Here is a 17,928-nt window from a genome sequence, read left to right on the forward strand (position 1 = left end):
AAGACATTCATCGTGGGGAATGGAGGCAACCTTAGAGAAAGCCCATGTGGAGAGGGCAGGCTGAGGGGAATTAGCTCCTCCTTTGATCACTGTGGGAATCTTCCGAAGCCGTCTGCGTAGAACAGAGGAGAATTTGCAGGCTACTGCTGAAAGCAGTCCTCTGCCCCAGGACTACCAAACTATCCCCTTTTCCACTGCGATGTCTTTAGGACATTCTACACATTTTAGTGCTCTCTGAATGAAGCATTCACGTTGCCATTCAACGTGTTTAGTTTGGGGTGCATTCTAAGTCAAATTATACAAGAAGCTATTTGTGGCACGCAGCAGCTGCAGAAAGAAGAGGCCGTGGTTTTTTGCGGGGGGGGGAGGGGAGTGGTGATGTTAAACAATATGAGTGAAGCTAGAAAGTTCAGAATATAGAGTTATCGTTGTTGATGAGTGGTTGTGATTGTATTGACAAGAGGGAGAGGAAGGCTACTACTGAGCGAAGAAGTGAATTTTATCCTATTTCAACATGGGGTGTCCTGCTGGAAGTAGCTCTCCAGGGCTGCCCCGGGGATTATTTTGATAATGAACATAATACATTGTCTGGAGTCTGTGACTGATTCCTCTATCCAGTGGGGTGCAGTTGGTGAGTATTTCTCTTCAGAAAGCAGTTAAAATAATTAAATTCCATTCAAGTGAAGCTGATTGTACGTGAACATCAAGGCACGTATTGAAAAGTGCAGTTATTTTAGGACCGCCCTTGATAGTCTGAACGTATACTTAAATACAGTTTGCTAATGAGAATTGATCGTGGCAGCTTCATTTGAACTTGTTTCTATCATGTAATGATGTGTGTGGATTGCTACGCACAAAGAGAGAGGTGTTTCAGATGAGGTGATAAAAATGGATGAAGCTGAGTCTTCTGAGAGCTGCCATACAACTTGAGAGAGGTTTGGGAAAACTGTTTGGCATTGTAAGAACTTAATCTGTTTTATTTTCTCCCCAGATTTCTTTTCTTTTTATTCTGGTTGAGGAAGACATTGATTGCCCATGTTTTCGTTACCAAATTCCTATAGTGGTTTCTACTCCCTTGATCTTTTTCCTTTAGTGAAAAAAGCACACACACACAAAATAATCAGTGGAGCAAATTATGAAATATTCACACCTGTCTTTATATTTCCAAGCTTCATAGTTTTGGCTGCATATTAAAAATAATGTTAGGCACATGAAGAAGACTGTTGATCTTAATCCTGCCTGATACTATTGTATTTGCAAGATGTGAAGAATTTCTTTTTTTTTTTTCTGCTTTCTGTTTCAAACTGCCACGATGCCGGTGCGGAGGACCTAAGCATATCATTTTTTACAAAGCCAGTGGCCAGCTGTTACCTAGCATTAACATTATTGTTTTGATTACCATTGATTTTTCTCAGATTCTATGTGAGCCTAATTATGTGGGCTCTGCAATCACCATGCTTCCCTTCCCTTCCAGTTGTGTCCAGTTGTATTGTCCTCTAGCACCAGAGAGTGCCCACAAGTGTGAAGACACTTCTGCAGCATCAGTTCAGAAATATACATGGTGAAATCCTTGCTTTAGAAAGATTAGGTTACGAGAATTAGGTTACTGAACATAAGTCTCTATATACTAACCAATGTTTTTATTCTTGTCTCTTGCTGTCATTTGTTGTTTACTTATTTAAACTTTACCTCTCTGGATTGAAAAGAAAAATCCATTAAAGTGTATGGAAACTTGAGTTTATAGGCAGGTTTTATTTGTTTCAAAAGTCGGTGACTGCCTAACTTTAGTAAAAGTTCTGTACTCTCTAGATTGTCTGAATATCATTTTATGCCAGGCTGACCTTCCCTTGGTCCTGCTGTGACATCTCCAGCATAATTACAAAACCTTCCTAGCACTCATGCTTTATAAGGAGCTATGGTTTCTCTGAAGAATTCTGCTGCTGTTTATTCAGTGGCTTAGGACAATGTAAATTTTTTTTATAAAACCTAACACGAATCAGATAAATGTTATCCTTACCTAGATCAACTTTTACCATTACTAGAAAACCAAATACAGTTGGAGATATTTAACTATAAGTATTGCTGTCAGTTCATCAGCAAACCAAAGCAGTCTGTCTTCATTTGTCTAATTATCATTTTGCATGTGAACCAGCTGGCCTCTTAACAAAAGCAGTTGATCACATCAGCTTATTAATTGTAGCCTTCATCTTAACCATATGTGAAACAACATAAGAAATCAGAGGAAATAAAAAAAAACTGAACAGTTCATGGAATTCTTCCCATTGCTTGTAAAATAAAAAGCTCAAGCGATTCTTTTCTCTAAATCTTCATACTTATTGATCATTAGTTGGGAAGAACTTAGGCAACGATAAATCTGATTTCCCCTTGTTCGTTTAAAATTATTTTTTGTATTTGTAGACAATATGGTTTCAGAATCATCTTCTCTCCAAATGGAAACACACTCCTTTGGATTCCTTTGTTATAAAATTTTACCTTTTGGTTGTAAGTTGATACGGACCTCTATTTTCTTGGTCCTAATTAATTCACTCGTAGCTGCCCCCTTATTGAATCAGAAATGCTTTCTGTAATTCAGGGGTGCTTCCTTAATCTGAGCTTGGTTGTAGATACTAGGGAGCTTATGAATAGTCATAAATCTTCCTGGAGGTATGAGATCAACTTTGTCTAAATGGAGGCTCTAAAGGGGCCCAGAGATTACAGAGTCTGGTCTTTCTTTGGTGGAAGAAGATGAGGACATTCTTTTGAGACATGACCATGAATGTGGGTGTGTTAAACCAGAGCCCTTTTTTCCAAGCTTATCTGTCAAGAGACAGCAAGCAGGAGGAATCCTTTTCCTGTACCAGTGTCTCACTGAGCAGACAGCGTCCCCCTGTAGGTGGCAACCTTCGACTTTGTTTTGTCAGTTTTCCCCTGGTAGTCATGATTAGGAAGTATCCTTTGCTCTCAGTTTTTTTCTAGGTAGAAAATTCTTCTCAAGTGTAGATTCTTTACAGGTTTTGTAACACCATCAATCAAGCAGGTTCTTAATATTGTCCAATTTAAAAAGTAAAAGAGAGCCCAGAATATAAAGCACCTCAGCTAATCACGTGACTCTCTTAAATTAGATTTCCAAGATCATCACATTATACTTTGGCTTTTCATTCCATGATGAGATTTTTTTTCTTCCCTGAAGATTTAGAAGAAAGGTTACATTCATTTTTTTTCTTTTCAAATTTAAAATTTTATTTCCCTTTAAATTATTTTTATTATAAAAGGATATAATTATGTTAAATAGCCCAGAAAAAATATTTTTATATCCAAGTGATTGAAAATTATTTTCTTCTCTAAGATGTGCTAGGCCTTTAATATGTATTCAGAAAATATGTTTTGAATGACAGTATTGGGGAAGGTAAAATGAGTTAACTTAATTGAACTAGTTGATATGTTGCTCTACTCGTATACATTATTTCTCTCCTGAAATGAGCGATTATATTCCTCATATGGGCTGAATAAAATGAATTAGATGAATCAGTGCACTCGGGTGGGTGGATTAGGGCTATGCAACATGTGAAGAATAATTAGTCCAAGTATAAGAGGCTTACATTTAGTGATATTATTTGTTCTCTTTCTGCAAGACAGGCATAGTTCACTTTGGAGGAAGTTATCCTTGAAGTAAAATGACATATTTTTGAAATAGAGACTTATGAAAGCTCTGTCAAGGAATGCTTCTTAAGGAAGGTTAATGCTTGAATTATAACTTAAAAAATGAATAGGGCATGCCAAGTGGATAAGTCAGGGATCCAGCACTCCCGGGGAAGAATAACGGGGTCACAGAGGGAGAAATGAGTGTGGATGGTTGGAGCCCTGCCCCATCAGCCCTCTGCAGTGAAGGCAGGGTAGCGTGGTGTATTGAAAACTGGAGCACAAGACGCAGCATGAGCTCAGCTGCTGGGGAGCTCTGTGATCTACTGCAGGTCACTTATTTTGTAAAATAAAAGGAGTGGATTGGATGCTCTTTAGGGCTCTTTTCAGCTCTACCTTTCTAGGAGCCTGTGACATTTCCCCTTTCCAGTTTGCCCTTGCTGTATCCCTACTCACCAGTATTTCCAATCTCAGGGCCCATTCCCTTCACAAAGCTCTCCCCTGTCTGCCCCACCTTCTGTCCATCATGTCAGGACAGCCTCTGGATTGTCACATTCCCTACATTAGAGAGACAGTGCATCCTTCCATCCCCGCAGGCATGGCTGAACTTTGAATGCTCAGTCAGCAGGGCTCCCTTTGTGTTTTAGACTTTTGTTGGGGGTTTCTTTTTTCCAAAGCATACTTTCCGTCTGCTTCGCCTTTCATTTGTTCAACATTTGTCACATGAATATTGTGACTTGACTAAACTAGTCACAGTGATAGCAGACGTTTTGAAATTGACCAAGCAGATGGTAGCAGTGGTTTTAGATTAAATTATTAACTAGGATCCACAGCAGAAGCCTTTAGCTTTAACACATGCAGAGTGAAGGGTATTTCCTAGCGTCAGGATTAACTGGCAAAGTGGATGCCGGATCAAGTTCCTTCTAAAGAATTGATACATTATCATCTCTTAAGGTTTCCCTTTCTACCCTCAGCCACTCCCCCGACCAGATATTGATGAGAAGAGAGATTTCCATTTGTCTTGTTTTCAACATGCCATATGATTCATCATTAAAGATTAACTCAGAAGCAGAAGAAAGAAAAGACTATTGTACCAATGAAGTTCTAGAATACTAGTGACTTTTAATACACTTTTGTGAAATAACATGATTCATGGGACGGTTAAGATAATTCTTCATGGGCGTCTGCCATCAGACACATATTTGCATTCCAGGCCAGCATCTCTACAACCATGCGTGCATGCGTGTGTGTGTATGTTTAACATTATTATTTAACTGTAAAATGTGTAAGATTACACCCAGTGTATATTCAAATTTCCCCATTTGTCTAAAAGGCCTTTCTTTATAGCTGGTTTATCCAAAACTTGCATCCTATCCAGAATCACACATCTGGTTGTGATGTTCCTTAAATCTCTCTTAATCGGGCGCATTCCCTTTATTGTTGTTATTATTTAATTGATTTATTGGAGAGGCCAGACCAGCAAAATGTTCCACTTTTCAGTTTGAGTGATTGTTTTTGTTTTTTCCTCTAGCTCTAAGTCTTGTATTTCCTGTAAAATGGAAAAATTGAACTTGTCAAAAATGTTTAACTCGAATTTACCATGGGTGATGTTTATATTACTTGGTATTTCATCACGTCCGGGCCCACATACTATCGGTTGTCCCAGCAGCGTCTGCTGGATTAAGGAGATGGCAGGCTGATCCCTCCTTTGTGCTATTGCCCTAATAGTCCTCTTAGATGGCAGCTTTTCAGTAATGGCATTTAAAACTGACAAGTAAATCAAAGAAAAAGTTTTACATGTTTAAGATCTTAGACTAAAGAGATGAAGAGTAGTAATTTGTAAGAAAAATGCCTGATGTGAAAAATAAGAGATTGATTCTTTTTTTTTAATTTATTTAATTTTTGGCTCGTTGGGTCTTCATTGCTGCACGCAGGTATTCTGGCTTTCTCTAGTTGCGGCGAGCAGGGGCTACTCTTCCGGGGGTTCCCCTTTGTTGTGGTGCGCAGGCTTCTCATTGCAGTGGCTAAGAGATCGATCCTTTAGCCAACAACTGGCGAACTCATCTTTCAGCTTTTAATCAATTAAGTGCCAAACAGCAAGAACCTATGGTGAATTCAATTTGTCTTGAATAATATGAAGTATATTTTTCCATCTGCTGTATCAAATACTTAAGGCTATTTTTTAATATCATAAATTACAATTGTATTAACAAATGAACTTGTAGATTTTTTAAAAATCCCTTAATTGTGAAATTTTGTCTATCTGAAATTCAACTTTATCTGGGCATGCTGTATTTTATTTGGCAGTCCTGTTTTTAAAATTTACTCCCTTATTTGTACATTTATTGATTGTATTAATTCATCTGCCTGTTATTAATTTGCTTTGCAGCTTCAATAATGATTGCCATTTTCGTAGACTGTATATAATTTTATAGACTGTATATAATTTCTCTCAATATGCAAGTATTTATAAAAACATGAAACATAATTCTTCCAAAAGTTAAAGTTATGGGAAGACTTTGTTCCTCAATAAACCGAAGCTAGGCCTAAGCTTTCTGTAAGTCTATTATTAAAGCATTGTTATGAACGTTTATTAAGGAGATTATGTTGCTAGTTAATTTTTATAAATTTCTAAAATCTCTTACTACTAAGTGTGTACATTTTATTTTATAGACCTGTGGCCTTGCATAGGATACTTTCTGCTATAATTTCCAATCCAACAGAGTCTGAAAAGCACAAGAATGAATGGGTGTGTCTATGGATTTAAACGTTGTATTTCAAGTATTTTAACTATGCATAAAGATAATCAGTACACCTAAATTAACTTAGTCATGTACAGTCTTCTATTTCAGATGTTAAGCTTGATTTTTAAAAATAGCATAAAACACATCAGTAGTCGGTAAAAGCACCATTTATAGATAAGGTTAGGCTGAGAAATTTTCTATTTTCAAGAGCTAAATTCCTTTGAGACATGCTTAAATTGTCATTTAGAATCTGGAGCTCTGACCAGAACTCCATTACATCTGACTTTTCTTTCCCTTCCCTCCCCTTCCCCACTTAGATGACCACGGTGATCTTTGTTGATTATACAGTCCATTTTCAATTGATCTAGGACTCAAATTTTATGTAATTCAAAATGTGTATATATATTATATGGCATAATCATGCCTTGTTTCTACTTGTAACTCCTGTTTAGTATTTGAAAATGTTTCTTTTTACAAAATACCTTTAAACAAAGTTTGTGAAAGTTTTCGATTCAAAATAAAGACTTTTAATGCCCTAACTGTATTTAATGCCTGAAGCTTTGTGTAAATGGGGAGGGGGAAGGGAAGAATTCAAGGGGGGGTGGAGGCCTATCTATGAGTCCTTAGACAGCTCTGCACGTAGCTTATAGGTTTACACCTGTAATCTTTTGTCCTTAATAAAAAGAATAAGGGTATATTTTAAGGTTTACTGCAAATGAAAGCATGAGTGGTAACAGGGTCATTTATTAATAGCTAAGGTCTAATTTTTGAAATTTTACATGTTAACTATATAATGGTTCCTGAAACATAATACACACTGTTAAAGGCAGGCTGCTAAGACCAAGGGTGTTGTGGAAAAACAACCCTGCGTGAGAATTGGTTCTGACCTCCTCCCCACTGGCGTGATTTGCTGCCACTGGGTCTCTACCTTCTCTCCGTCCCTGCAAGTCAAGCCCACTTAAGCCCCTCAAACACACTCTTCACCTACACTAGTGATGTCTTACAGTGTCACGCTGGCCATACAACTTCCTCTCTTAAACTCCTTCCGTGACTCCCTAGCCCACCAACTGAATTCCACCCCTTATGACAAGCAAGGCCCTTCAGGGTCAGGCCCCTGCCTCTCTCTCCACCTTTCTCCGTGTCACTCTCCCATAAGCTTACACCGAAGCATTTGCAGATCTCCGTGTGTCCCAGGACTGGGCTTTACCTAGAAGTTCCCTCTTCACCTCTGTTCCCTAACAGCTGTTTGTCTGTTTTCTACTGCAAGTTTTATGGTTTCTTACATTCAAGTCTTTTATCCAATTTGAGTTGGTTTTTGTGTGTGATGTGACATAGTGCTCTAGTTTCATTGTTTCGCGTGTGGCTCTCTAGTTTTCCCAACACCATTAAGGGCCCATCAACAGATGAATGGATAAAGTAGATGTGGTGTGTGTGTATACACATACACACACACACACACACACACACACACACACACAATGGAATACTACTAGTAAGTCATACAAAAAGATGAAATCTTGCCATTGGCCACAACACGGATGGACCTTGAAGGTATCATGCTATGTGTAATAAGTCAGATGGAGAAAGACAAATACCATATGATTTCATTCATATGTGGAATCTAAATAAATAAAATAAACCAAACAAAAACAAACACGGATAAAGAGACCAGAGTAGTGGTTACCAGAAGGGATGGGGGTGGGAAGAGGGAAAAATGGATAAAGGGGGTCAACTGTATGGTGACGGAGGGAAACTGAACTCTTGGTGGTGAGCAGGCTGAAGTTCGGACAGAAGTTTAAAAATAATGTTGTACACATAAAACCTATGTAATGCTAGAAAGCAATTTTTTTAAAAAGCTTAAGTGGCTGCCAATAACTAAAATATGTTTGGGTTTGCTTGAATTCTTCTCTAGGGTGCAATACTGTGGCAGTGTTTTCTGACCTAATACCTCAAAGTATGACACAGGATCTAAAGCTAAATATATTAACTTTCAAACACAAATAAAAAACTAATTTATAAAAAATAAATTTAAAATAAGTGAGCTACATACCCTTTATCATCTTTCCAGTAAACATCATGGTCTTATCTCTCTCGCTGTACTTATTCATTGTTTTATTATTTTTATCTGTTTGGGTGCGGTCACTGACTTTCGTAGGAAGTTCCTCCCCGCTGGACTGTGAACTTCCTAAGAAAGTCAGTGGCCATGTTGGATTTACTTTCAACCTGGATGCCTAACACAAGGCAGCTAATAAGCGCTCGATGTAAAATTGCTGACTGGTGGAACATAAATGCATATTCACAGTTAAAATTTTTAGAATATGTGTTACTTTGCAAAATATTCCTCTGACTCTTTGCTGGTATGTTATAAACCCGCTCCTGGGAAGTAATCAGGTAACTGTAGAAATAATCGGATGATTCCTAGAAGAAAAAATTTAAATGTTGGTTAAAAATAAGATTTCATTTCAGAGAAAGATTAAGCAGAAATGTTGGACTTTTATGAATAAGGATGCCAGTATTTATACAATAGTAGTGGTAATGGAATTCCAAAATTCTGGACTAGGATAAGCTGCCAGGATTATTCAAGTGATATTAGAGCATATTTTCCTTTGTGATATTTGACGGTATTTTTAGAGAATAATGATTTACTCTTAAATATTTTAATTTATAGGTTCTAATAAGGACTTTTGTGTAAGATACATTAACTTGAATGTACTAACTGAAGACTTCTACTCTTAAATATTTTTATTAGTTATGGGCTCTAATAAAGACTTTGGGGTAAGATATATTAACTTGAATGTAATTAAAGATATCTTTGCAAAACTTAATTCCGCTAATGAAAGAGGGCTCAGGACACCCAGATTCTCATCTTAGCTCTGACATGCATCAGCGTCTAGATCTCAGTTTTCTCATTTTTAACTGGAGTTTAAATGTACCTGTCTGGTGCACTGAAAAATTGACTGTCAACCCTAATAGAAATGAGAAAGTTCTTGATAAGTCGCTAATTTGAGTAAACTGGCTTAAATTAGACGTTCAGCTTGAGATAATGTGAGATTCGAGTAGAGGTTAGTAAGATGGAACTGGAGGACAGACCAATGAAAGACAGCAGATGGAGGTGAAGACTGAGCGGGGTGTTTAAAGGCAGAAGCTTCATCCAGAGGTCAGCATATCTTTCTCTAAAGGTCCAGAGAGTAAATACGTTCAGCTTTGCAGGGCATATAGCCTTTGACGCGACTACTCAGCTCTGCAGTTGTGTGCAGCGTGAGAGCAGCGCAGACAGTAGATGAATGCATGGGCGTAGTGGTGTTCCATCACAACTTTATTATTGGACACTGAAATTTGAGTCTCATATAATTTCACATGTCATGAAGTATTATTCTTTTAGTTTTTTTTCAACCATTTATAAAGGGACCAGCTGGATTTGGCCCAAGGGCCATAATTTGTTGACTCCTGCCTCACACCACTAAAATCATTAAGGTTTCAAGGGGGAATAAGTGAATAGCAAAGGACGGAAGTATAACGACTGGCTCGTGGAAGCTTGTTAAGAGTTTGTCAGAATCCAGAGAAGGGGCAATCAAATGTAGGAAAGGAGCTAGTGGTTTGCAGTGTTGCTGAAGAACAGTGCCAGAACTGGGTCATTAGCCGGAAATGATTCAAAAGATGACTAGAAAGATGCGGAGAGAGCAGAAGACCCTTGGTACTGGTTAGAAGTTCATGGTGACCACTGAGAACTTTTTTAAATGGTGAGTGGTAGAATTTTAGGCAGGGGGAAAGATAATTTGTGCATCAAAAGTGGAAGTGTTAGGTTTAGAGCAATCATTCATGCAGCTGGCTGTTTAACTCTGCAGCATGTAGAAAGACAACCATGAGGTTGTGAAGTTGATTTCTATTCACAGTAAAGGGCATTACTGTCCCTTTATTAAGCTTAAGGCTGCTTAGCTGTCTCTTCAGATATTATTCATGTCTCTAACAAATACTTATATATGCTTACCACATACCAGGGACTGTTCCAAGGACCTTGTCAATAATAACTCTTGAAATTCTCATAATAGCCTTGTAATGTAGTGTTGTTACCTCCGTGTTACAGATGAGAAAACCAAGGTATGGAGAGGTCACTTCTCTAGTAAGTGGCCAGTATCCTGGGTGACATGGCTCCAGAGCTGAGCTCTTCACTCCTTTGCTATGCCGTCAAGTCTTCCACGTCCGGGATATTAGAACTTTTTAAAAAAATTGTTGCTACTGGTATAGAGCTAAAGTTAGAATAAGAAGTACCATGGATTTATGTATTTTCTGTTGAATGTGTAAATGGAACCATTGAAAAATACTAGACACTTTCGTAAAACCATGGCTCTTCAATAAACTGTGACATCCAGGCAAATGCAAATTATAAGATGAAAACACTTCCTGGGCTTCCCTGGTGGTGCAGTGGTTGCGAGTCCGCCTGCCGATGCAGGGGACACAGGTTCATGCCCTGGTCCGGGAAGATCCCACATGCCGCGGAGCGGCTGGGCCCGTGAGCCATGGCCGCTGAGCCTGCGCGTCCGGAGCCTGTGCTCCGCAATGGGAGAGGCCACAGCATGAGAGGCCTGCGTACAGTAAAAAAAAAAAAAAAAAAAAAAAACCACTTCCTCATTCTCATGCTTCTATGCAGGATGTAAAGTAAGAGATGAGAAAATCATTGGGGAAATCTTTATAATTAAAAAGCTCTTTCCAAACACGACTTATTATGTAACACAATAAATACCATAATTTACGTGGTTCTTTCCTGAAGCTCTGGACTTAGGAGGTTAAGAGGCAGTGCGGAATAATGCATAGAGGACAGTGTGCCCCCTGTGCGCCCTGGGAAGTGGAGTGGAAGCCTGCTTTCTACCCCTAGACTCACCACTGACTGCTGTGTAACCACATAATGGCATTATCTTTACACAACTCAGGCCACTTAATATCAGGTTTAATTGAATGAGAAAGGAAATTACTCCATGCGTGACTCTTACCAGAGTTCATTTTCTTAGAGCACTTCTCTGACTAGTCCTAATGTCTCACTACCCATAAACATATCTCCCTCTTTAAAATGAGAGCCGGTGGGATTCACTGGATAGATTCTTATTTTATTGCCATTGCCTCCTTCAAGGTTTTACTCAGATCTCACTTTTTCAAGCTCTACCCTGACTCCTGTTTAATACTACAACTTGGCCACCTCCCCTCCTCCCAAGCCCCTTTTATCCTATTCACCTTTTTCCTTTGTCCATTCCACTTACCATACAATTGTGGTTTACTGTCAAGTAATGTAAGCTCCAAGAGGGATCTCAAATGAGTGGCCCTTAGTATGTGCTCAATATTTATCTTTTAATGAATGAATCCATGTTCCAGTGCCATTGTTGTATACATGAAAGGCCATATGCTGTTTCCAGTTGGAAGTTTGCATGGGGACATTCTACCTCGGAAACTTGTTGGTTGTGAACTGAATAGGAGTGCTTCCTGCCAGAAACCTCTACTACCTGTCTGAGTGCAATGAGCTGAGAGGCAGCTCTTGAAGCCAGGCCAGGTTGTCATTCTTGCTTATAAGTGTGTTTTCCTGAGGGAGACTTTGCACACTCGTTTCAGGCAGCTTACACTCACAGTAGTTTGTCATTTGCCATCTGGCCATGTGGTTACTTTTAAATAAAGCTATGTATGGGATGAAATAACACAAATTGGAAATCTTTGATAATATGTATGGTGATAGGATAATATGTGTGTTTTGGTTTTTTTTGTTTGCTTTGCTTTTGTTGTTGTTTAAAAAATAAGATTGGGGGAAAATGATTTGAGGAGGAATCATTCCAAAGTTTTCCCTAGAGGGAGCGAGCCCCTTATATAAATTTTATTCTTTGACTAAGAGCTTTTGTTGTAAACTAAATGTTTTGAATTAGTGGGTTATTACATTTTTCCATTCAGTTGTAAGCCTGGCCCAAAGCTATGAAATAAGAGGTTGTCTAACGTGCCTCAAAAACTGTTTTGCCATGAAGTGGAATTGGGGAGAGATGTGAGGAACATTCTTTTCCTTTGTCCCTTTTCTTATTTGTGTTCTTTTCCTTTTTGTTCCTGTCCCTTTACCCCAGAGTGTATTTTTTACAGTGTCTGCTTGTACCACGTTTCGGATTCTTCTCTGTTTGTGTTTCCCCGGTTCTCTGTGCTAATTGCAAATGGGCGAAAGAACCAGAACTCAGTACAGTACATTCAAGTTAAAGAGAAACTCAAATAATGATTGTTAGAAATTATTCCTCTTCTCTCCCATGGGTGTGGAATTTTAAAAACCTGGCTTAGATGATAATTAAATTTAAAATACAGATTTAAATGATTAGGGTACTATATCATCTAATTTCTCCTTTGGAGTGGGAGAAGTTGAGGGGTTTTTTTGTGGGGTGAGGTGGGAGAGTTGCGGCAGCTAGATGCAAACAAGATCACCCTTTGGAACAATGACAACGCTATGCTCACACTGGCAAGAAAAAAAAAAGGAACTGGGTGAGAAGACAGGGCGTACTAAATTGCAGGAAAATGCAACCAAGTCCTCATTTACAGCTCCATGGAGATTCTATTGTAAAGTTTTACTGCTTCTTTGCAAACATTCCTTTGGTGTGGGAGGCTGAGCCTGGGGGCATGGTTGGGGAAACAATAGTCTAGCTCTTTTTTCCCCGAAATCAGTTCAAATGCCTGACTTAACTAGGGAGTCAAAGAATCAACAGACTGGCTCTAAGACTTGGCGGCTCCAGTGAAAAGATCTGGATGTTCACAGTGGCCCAGTGAAAATGGGGAACACATTTTCTTCACCTCAAATTCCTTAAGGAAAATCTGCACTGTTTTTTTGGAATCCAGAGAGGAGAAACTTCTGATCTATTGGAGAGAAAACTGAATAATTGAGCACCAAGACAGAAAGACCGATGTGACTATCATGCAAATAAGAACTGTGATTGGCTTTCTCTTTCTGTACACGTTGTCACTGGCCGCTCTCAGCCTTAAAGATTAGGTTTCACTGGGAGCGTTTCAGGTTCAAGGACTGTTAATGGTTTGTAACTGCCTGACAATAAGCTCAACCTCAAAGTTACATCACCCCGGGCAGATGTCTAAGGATTCAAGGCCAGAGGAAGAAAGTTCGAATCTGGAGCAGAAGGATGCCGCTTGCCACCTGCTTGCTGCGCTGAGCTTTTAATGTGATTCAAATTTCTAAGCCCTATGTAGACATCCTGGAAATGGTGGTCTTTATTAATACAAAGATCAAGTCTTTAATTAAACTTTTTAGGAAGAAAAGTAAGTAGTTTCTTTTCTCCCCCACTACATGTGAGTGTGTGTGTGTGTGTGTGTGTGTTATGTACTACTTCATCCTTTCGAGTGACGGAATTAAGAGCGTGAAACAGCGTAATTGGCATGAGTCAAACTCCATTCTATACCAAGTTGTTCAAACACCTCAGACTTTTGTAACTCTAGGGCAGAATTCTGTGATTTTTTTTTAGCATGTCTTATTTATTTATAGTTGGGATTTTAGGTGAATTCATTTCTGCTGCTCAAAAGAAGTCCTTTGAAGAAGGGGAGGGAAAAAAACCCTTGTATTTACTTTATGTCTGCCTTGATGTACAGTGTATGGTTTTTTGATTCTTTGGCTAAATATATGAGGAGCCTCTGTGTAATGTATCACATATTTTTGGTGGGGATGAGCCTCTAAAACTCCCTGGCACTCTGTTAGGTATTTAAGAGCTCAAGGACAGGCTCTGTCTAGACTGATCAGTCATTGTAAAGTACACAGCTTTTGTGATGTGGCTTCATTGTATTCTTACCACTGGTTTAAATTTCTTTAATCCAGGCGCTTCTTCATTCTTTGGAAAGTATACTTTTTATAAATACATGGTTCTGTTTTTTACATAGTTGTTGGCTTATTTTATTTTACTTTAGTTTTTGGACCAGTGGATTTAAGCTGGATATATGTGCCATGGGCAGGAGCCACTGGTAAGAGGAACTTTGGAGAAAGCAAAAGAACAGCCCTTGGGGCTCATTTCTACAGCTTCCCTGGTTGAAGGCTGTCTTTGGATGGGCTGATTAAAGTCTGCCCTGGCAAGAGTGAGATACACCAGGGGAGAGACAACTGTTCTTTCTTAGGAGCCAGTTTGGTAGCTGTGTGGTGGGGCTGATGGTGTGATTACACAGACACTATTACTTGGATTTGATTTGTAATTGGCGAATAGGAAGAGTTTCAATTTTCAGTATTTTCCAACTATGAAGTATGGTAATTCAGTCTTTCAAATAAGTAGACATTAGCGCAAAACATTGTAATTAACTGTGGCTACTCTTTGGGGGACATATGGTGAGTCCCACCCTGTGCAAGATTCTCAGATACATAACTAAGAGCTAAATCGGGTCTCTGTGGATTTCATAGATTAAGTTTGATAGTTCTATGCACCATGCAAAACATTTGTTCCACGGAGGTTATGTGAAATGCCAGGTGCCTAGTTTACATGCTGCTTTTAGCAAACATTAAAAGCAGAAAGCACACAGGACATTTCTGTTTTTATTTAACTTGATGTCTAGTTCTCAATGTTTATTTTCCCATTTCGCAATTTATGGAGAAAGTGGGATGGTTTTAAAAAATTTTGTCCAGTTTTATTGAGATATAATTGACATATAGCACTGTGTACGTTTAAGGTGTATAGCATGATTTGACTTGCATACATCATGAAATGATTTTCACAATATGTTTAGTGAACATTCATCACCTCATATAGATACAAAAGAAAAAGAAAAAAATTTTTTCTTTGTGATGAGAATTCTGAGGATATACTCTCTTAACAACTTTTATATGGAACACAGTAGTGTTACTTGTGTTCATCATGTTGCATATCACGTCCCTAGTACTAATTTATCTTACAACTGGAGAAGGTGGGATGATTTAGGAAATGAATTATTTAAAGCCCGCCTTGTAGAATTCAGTAGCTGTAGAGAAGATGGTATATGGGGTGAGCGCTGACCATGGTATATGTGGTGGCTTGTGTTCCCAGGGGTACTGAGAAAGGCCAAGTTCCTCTTCAGCGATGGTTGAAAAGTCAGGAGCTACCTTCAAGTAATTGCACTGCTCTCGCCACAACCGTTCTTTACATGAGTTATTTCATAAGCTAAGACTTTACATATATTAGTTCATTTGATCTGTTTAATGGCTGTAATAGCTGTACTGTAAGGTACGTTGAGTTAACTTTAAACATGTTCAAATAGAAAGGTTCAATAGTTCATGCACACCTGTTGATTTTATTTTACAAGTCTACTTTATGGTCTCATTTCCAGGGACATGTTACGTTGTAGAAACAAGTATGCCCAGAGTGCCCTGTGTGGCATAGGTCAGAGGTAGGGGAAGACTCGCCCCTGACTCACAATTGTCGTATCTGCTGGTTTTACAGGAGTTAGACTAGTCACCCTCAGTAACTGCCTCAGCACAGGGTCCTTCTCAAACTTCTTTAGTCTCTACTACACCTGGCTTATGGCAGCAGTTATATAGAAAGTATTTAAAAAATTGTTGTTGCATATTTATGGTGCTGTCAGTTTCGTATTGGTACCCCACTTAGATTGTGTTGTCAGGAAAAAATGAAATGCGTAGACAAAGCGATCCCAGTCCCTAGAAGGATAAAGGAAAATTGTCATAGAGATTTAGCCTACCTATCATTTCCCCCTCTGATGTCCTCAATCTCTTTTGTGTTGGAAAAATTCAATTGAATTGGATTATATTGGGAAAAGTCAATTGCATTGGAATTTCTAAAAACATTGGAATATAAAAGTATTCCATGAAAGCGAGAAATACAGAGAAAATTTTGTAGCACAAATGGATTTCTAATTAGATATGCTATTTAAATGTATTACCTTGAATGTTTATGATTAGTTTTGTAAAAATTCAATTGAGTTTATAACAGTGATGTTTTAAAAATAATGCCTTAGAGGGGAAAGAATTGGTCCCAGCTTCTTAGTAGAAAATTTGTTTTCTGTCTTGACAATCTCACATTTACTAAAGCAATGACATAGTACAATTGACTATTATTTGTCATGGCGGAGTTCAGCAGGAGTTGGAGGTCTTCATTGATTTTGTTAATCGTATTCTAACATTGGAGTAGAGGGAGGGCCTAAAAATCTGGGAAGCAATTAACTGAACAAACACGAAACACAGTGGGAAGGACCCCTGGGATCTGAGATTGAATCTTTTTTTTTTTTTTTTTTTTTTTGCGGTATGGGGGCCTCTCACTGTTGTGGCCTCTCCCGTTGCGGAGCACAGGCTCCGGACGCACAGGCTCAGCGGCCATGGCTCACGGGTCCAGCCGCTCCGCGGCATGTGGGATCCTCCCGGACCGGAACACGAACCCGTGTCCCCTGCATTGGCAGGTGGACTCTCAACCACTGCGCCACCAGGGAAGCCCCCTGAGATTGAATCCTATTCAAAATTTGTTCCATTTCTCCCTTGCTGGCCCTTACCTATGGATGTGTTAGGTACCAAGAACTCACCTTGATGTAACACATTTAATTTGACCTCTGAATGTGTTCTTTCTTTCTACAGCTGTTTCCAACCTAGATGAGGAGAGTCGATGGACAGTCCACTACACTGCTCCATGGCACCAGCAGGAGAATGTGTTCCTTCCCGCCACAAGACCCCCCTGCGTAGAGGACCTGCACCGCCAAGCCAAGCTCAACCTCAAATCAGTATTGAGGGGTAAGATGGTGCCCTGCAAGCGTGTTGTTCTTGGATTATTGACTGTTAGAATTGAAAGCATAGATTTAGTTGCTATTTATAATGAACGGATAGTATGCTGTGTCTTTATAAAATATCATAAATACTCACAACCTAATACATGCCTAATATGTTCTGGTCTCTGAAAGCTGCCAATTTACAGATATGCAAATCTGTCCTTAAAGAGCCTGCTCCATGTTAGAACCCTCGAGCATGTTTAAACCACTAGTACCAATTTAATCCAAATAAACACCTGCTGATGTGGGGAATTTTGCCACTGCCTTTTTAAAACTATTGTAAGTATTCAAAGCAAATTGTTAAAGCTAGTACTTTGTAATGGTTTGTTCAGTTAGTTCAAGTTGGGTGGAAAGGGGACCTAAATATAGACTGTGAAGGAGTGCAGAGTGGTTTGATTTATCAGAACTTGGGCAGCACCCAACGGGGCTCCTTTAAGCCCAGGTGGGCAGGGTGCACTGTGGCCAGTAGGAAAGCCAGGAAGAGTGTACACCTGTATCTAGTTTAAAATTCTCATTTTTACCTCAGCTTGTTGCTGATGTTAAGAAGAGTTTATGCATGGTACAAAGAAGGCATCCTAAAAGTGATAAAGGAGGGAGGACGTTCTTTAAAAGAGGAAGAAGTGACTTTTAAGATTCAGAGACTTGCTCTTAAAGCAACAAACCAACGTTCTTATCCTACCAGACTCTGCTTCTACCAGTTTTCTCCTCTGTGCTGTTTGGGATCTAACTGTACTAAAAAAGTACTTGTTGCTTATCTGAAATTTAATTTAATCAGGCATCCTATATTTTAATTAATTGTTTAAGA

General features: G+C 39.0%; 1 protein-coding gene across 6 annotated transcripts in view; it reads left to right on the forward strand.

Annotated features, from left to right (window-relative positions):
• The window catches only part of NHSL1 (NHS like 1), a 238,170-nt gene that overhangs the window by 162,146 nt on the left and 58,096 nt on the right, over positions 1-17,928 (forward strand). For all 6 annotated transcript variants that reach the window (XM_033406286.2, XM_033406294.2, XM_033406304.2 and 3 more), the window contains exon 2: positions 16,936-17,088. In XM_033406286.2, the coding sequence (XP_033262177.1) occupies positions 16,936-17,088 (153 nt within the window). The remainder of the gene's footprint in view (positions 1-16,935; positions 17,089-17,928) is intronic.

Source organism: Orcinus orca, chromosome 12 (assembly GCF_937001465.1).
Source record: "Orcinus orca chromosome 12, mOrcOrc1.1, whole genome shotgun sequence".
Taxonomy (NCBI): domain Eukaryota; kingdom Metazoa; phylum Chordata; class Mammalia; order Artiodactyla; family Delphinidae; genus Orcinus; species Orcinus orca.